Consider the following 3,810-nt stretch of genomic DNA (forward strand, 5'->3'; position numbering starts at 1 on the left):
CACCACTGCCATTATCACCAGCCTGGCTGTGATTTATTGATAATTCATTAGCTTAACGACAGGGGCCGCCCAGCACTGTCCTACACCCACTGCCCGCAGGCTGGGCTGGCACAGAAACACCCGACCTCCCACCTGGGCCAGACACGGGCGCTGCCGTGCGTCGGCACGGGCACGCCGGCAGCGACCGCCCCGAGACCTCGTTGTGCAACGCCGGGACGGCGAGCCCGGCGTCGACGCTGCTCTGCCCCGCGCACCCGGCATCCCGCCGTGTTCTGGGACACGGGCGGGCACCGCGGGATGCCCGAGCTCGGTGCCCGCTCTCCGGTGACTCACCCAGCAGCATGAGCGGGCGTCCCGAGAGGCTGGCGTTCTCCAGGTGCAGGACGACCAGGCTGCTGCTGATGCGCAGGGCGCGTGCCACGAAGGGCGCGGAGTGGTCCAGCAAGGGCGTGTTTCGGGCATCCAGGTACTGCAGGCAATTCGTCTGGGGGCGAAGACACGAGAGGGATCAGCATTCAGCCCCGCGCAGCCTCGGCCGCTGGTTTTTTGGCTGGTTTTTTAAGTTGGGTTTAAGGCCAAGCTATTTTACAGGCCAAGTCCCATCCCGGCCACCAATGCTGCCTCCGGGCTGCTCAGATAAGAGCTCCTGGGAAGACTTACGCCCATCCGAAACATCATTTTGGTCACCCCACGGGCTTCAGATAAGAGGCAAAGAGCCAGAAGGAACTGCTCAGATAACCCCGTGGGCCGGGACGGCCCGCACCAAGCTCCACGCTCGAACCACGCAATTCCAGATAAACACCTTATCTCCCGGAGAATCGCCTCCACACCGAGTCTGCCGTCACCCTCAAGCCACGGCACCGGGGAGGACGCGCTTCAGGTGACCGTAGCGGCATCACGTTCTCCAAAGAAAAGCTTCCCTCGTCCTTACACATCCGAGGACGTGCCGCCCTGAGCTCTCCGGATCCGGGGTCTGGGAAGGCGTCAAGCCATGCGTCCCTCGTCTGGGGTTTGCCTCCCAGACCCTGCCCCGCCTTCGCACACGCCGTCTATTCCTGCTCGAGATCCGCAGCACGCCAACGGCCTCTGTTTGGCTGATTTACCATTTTCCGTGCTAACATAAGCCCTTTCACACCTCCAGATTCTCCCTCGCCTACCCAGAAATTAAGAGCCCCAAGCTGCAGCCGTCCCAGGGGCGTCTCGAGCCCCTTCACCGCACCCGCGTACACGCAGCCGGTTTCAAAGCATCACTACGGGGTCGGCCCGCACCGCGTGGTTGGCTTCTCCAAAACACAGGGTGGGGCATTGCCTGCACCGCGCGAGCTCCCGTTTCCGATATCAACCCCACCGCGAAGACGCCTGCGTGGCAGGGAACGCTACCGGGACGCAGGCTTTCCAACCGGAGTTGTGCAACGCACCTGCGGCGCTGGGTGAAACATCGGCAGCGCCGAAATTAAAATTAGGAGGTCGATAGGTAATTGCGGATAGAGGGTGGTTTTGCGCCGCGCCCCGAGCGGGAAGGATGAGGCACTGCCTCCTCTGCGCTCGGCTTTCAGAGCGAACTCAAGCGCTGAACAATGAGGTTAATTAGCCCCGCAAAGCCAAACACCGGCGCTAGTCATCCTGCCGTGAAGATAATGAATACCCAGCTTGAGAAGCTGACCCTGCAAGCACGCCGCTAATAAAAGTCTGCTCTTTTTTTTTTTGCTGGGATCTGCATTTCCATTTTCTCTGCTCCGGGTGCTCGCTGAGGCATTAAGGGACCTCGTGGCAGGGGGGAACGGTGATTTTTTTTTTTCCCCTGCCTCCGAGCCTGGGCTAACCAGGTCTTTCTGAACCTCCGAGCACAAAACCACCCCTACGGTCTCGGGAAGCACCCAGGAGTCTTTCGAGAGACTCACCCGAGACCACCCGTGTCGCCACAGGGAGGCGGGTGCCGAAAATATTCACGAGCGAGCACAAACCTTCCTCATCATGTGGGCAGCGGCCTGCCAGCCTCGGGTGCCGATGTGTTTGTTAAAGGAGATGTTGAGGTGCGTCGCCGACTCGTAATACTCGATCATGTCAAATAACGCCGAGGCGCCCTGCGAATCAAAGGCAGACGGAAAAGCTGCGTTAAGCGGGCGGGCAGAGGCTGTGCAGCCTTTGAGAGGGGAAAGAAAAAAAAAAAAAGAGGTTTTGGCGTGCTAGGACACAAGCGGCTTGGGCACCAGCCGACTCCTCCAGACGCCTCTCGCACGACCTCGCATCACCGCTCCGGTATTTAGTCATTAGGCTCTTGCAGACAAGGTCCGCAATTCCCCCCCAGCCCCAAGGCAGTCCATGCAACAAAACCCCTTCCTTCAACCTCAAGTGCAAACAAATCGGCACCTCAGGTGACGAGTCCGCCCGTCCCTGTGCCCGCTGACACCGTGGCGCTTTCCATCCCGCCCCCATTCCGTGCCGGCCCCGGCCGTGGCATAGCCGCGTGCCCCCGGCCTCTTCGAGGGACTCTCTGCAGATTTGCTGCCCGTGGATACTCCAGGAGAACGAAAGAAAAAAAGGCATCTCGCCATATTCCCGGTGTCCCCGCCATCGGGCACGTGCTCGGGGACCGTCACCGGGGCAGACGGGGAGCCGGCAAGGCCTGGGATGGGACGACAGCTCCAGCACAGCCGTTCCTGCTCCCGGGGGGGGTGGCGGCAAAGCCGCCTGCGGGTGAAGATTTCCACGAGCGAGTCCGAGACGGCACCTTGCGGAGGGATTCAACCCCAACCCTGCCCCTCTTGGCACCGGGAGAGAAAGCACCAGGGACACGCAGGAGCTTGAACGAGACTTCCGAGGACAGGGGAACATGGGTTTTTTTTTTTCCCCCCCCTGGATATTCAACCTGAGCCGAGGCCGGGCTATCAGCTCGGCGCCCGTCCGCTGCCTTGCACGGTTATCCAGCTCCGCAGGCAGCAGCGACACTTCCCCAGCCGAAAACCCACCCGATAATCCAATCGGGCTACAAAAACCAAACCAAACCAAACAAAAAAAAGGTCTAAAACCCAAGACTTACAGCAGGGTTAGGAGTGAAAGGGATTAGCAGAGGAGGACTCATGCCTGTGAAACGTCTAAAGCTCCTACGGCAGAAGTGGAACAATTTGCTTAATTACATAATGAGCCTCTTTGGAGAAAATTAGCTGAAACGTACGCTGGAGCGGGCAGAGAAGAGCCACAAAAGCGCTGCGAGGCTTCCAGAAAAAAAAAAAAAATATGCGGAGCAACCTGGAGGACTGGAAAACACCAGCACGAAGGCAAACGAGAAAGAACAGGTCTTCGGGGAAGAACAGGACTTTCTGCTGGAAACGGGGTGCTCATCGGCAGGAAACGAGGAGGAGAAGAATCTGGGTACCAGGTGACCAAGTCCCCGGCGTGATGCACCCGGGGAGAAAAAAAGGTTGCTGATGCCGAATGAATCGGAGGGACGGGGACAGGAGCGGGAGGTCTCAGGGCTGCGGGGGGCTGGCGTTAACCCTCCACGGCTGTTTTCCCCCCCGGCAGCAGACACGGAGACACGTCGGACCCCTCGTGCCCCGCAGACGGCCTCGCTTTAAAGCGACTGGAAGAGAAAACCATAAAGCGCCGAGGTCTGCAATCTCTCTGCCCGCACCGTCCAGCTCTGAAGCCACGGGATAGGGTTGAATTATTAACGTGTAATTGTTCCTCCCGCAAGATAACGAGTCGAACGAAGCACAGGATCCTTTTACAGCCAAAGACGTCACGAGCTCAGCCAGCCCGTCCCTGCTCTGCGGCTGCACGTCCCTCGCCGGCCTGCGGCGCCGTCGG

The 3,810-nt window shown here is 59.6% G+C and overlaps 1 protein-coding gene across 1 annotated transcript in view; it reads right to left on the reverse strand.

Annotated features, from left to right (window-relative positions):
* Window positions 1-3,810, reverse strand: part of PPP1R37 (protein phosphatase 1 regulatory subunit 37) — a 41,973-nt gene that overhangs the window by 6,290 nt on the left and 31,873 nt on the right. The window contains exons 17-18 of the mRNA XM_009280283.1: window positions 1,965-2,084; window positions 334-484 (exon numbers count right to left, since the gene is read on the reverse strand). Coding sequence (XP_009278558.1) covers window positions 334-484; window positions 1,965-2,084 — 271 coding nt within the window. The remainder of the gene's footprint in view (window positions 1-333; window positions 485-1,964; window positions 2,085-3,810) is intronic.

This window comes from Aptenodytes forsteri, unplaced genomic scaffold (assembly GCF_000699145.1).
Source record: "Aptenodytes forsteri isolate BGI_AS27 unplaced genomic scaffold, ASM69914v1 Scaffold148, whole genome shotgun sequence".
NCBI classification, from domain to species: domain Eukaryota; kingdom Metazoa; phylum Chordata; class Aves; order Sphenisciformes; family Spheniscidae; genus Aptenodytes; species Aptenodytes forsteri.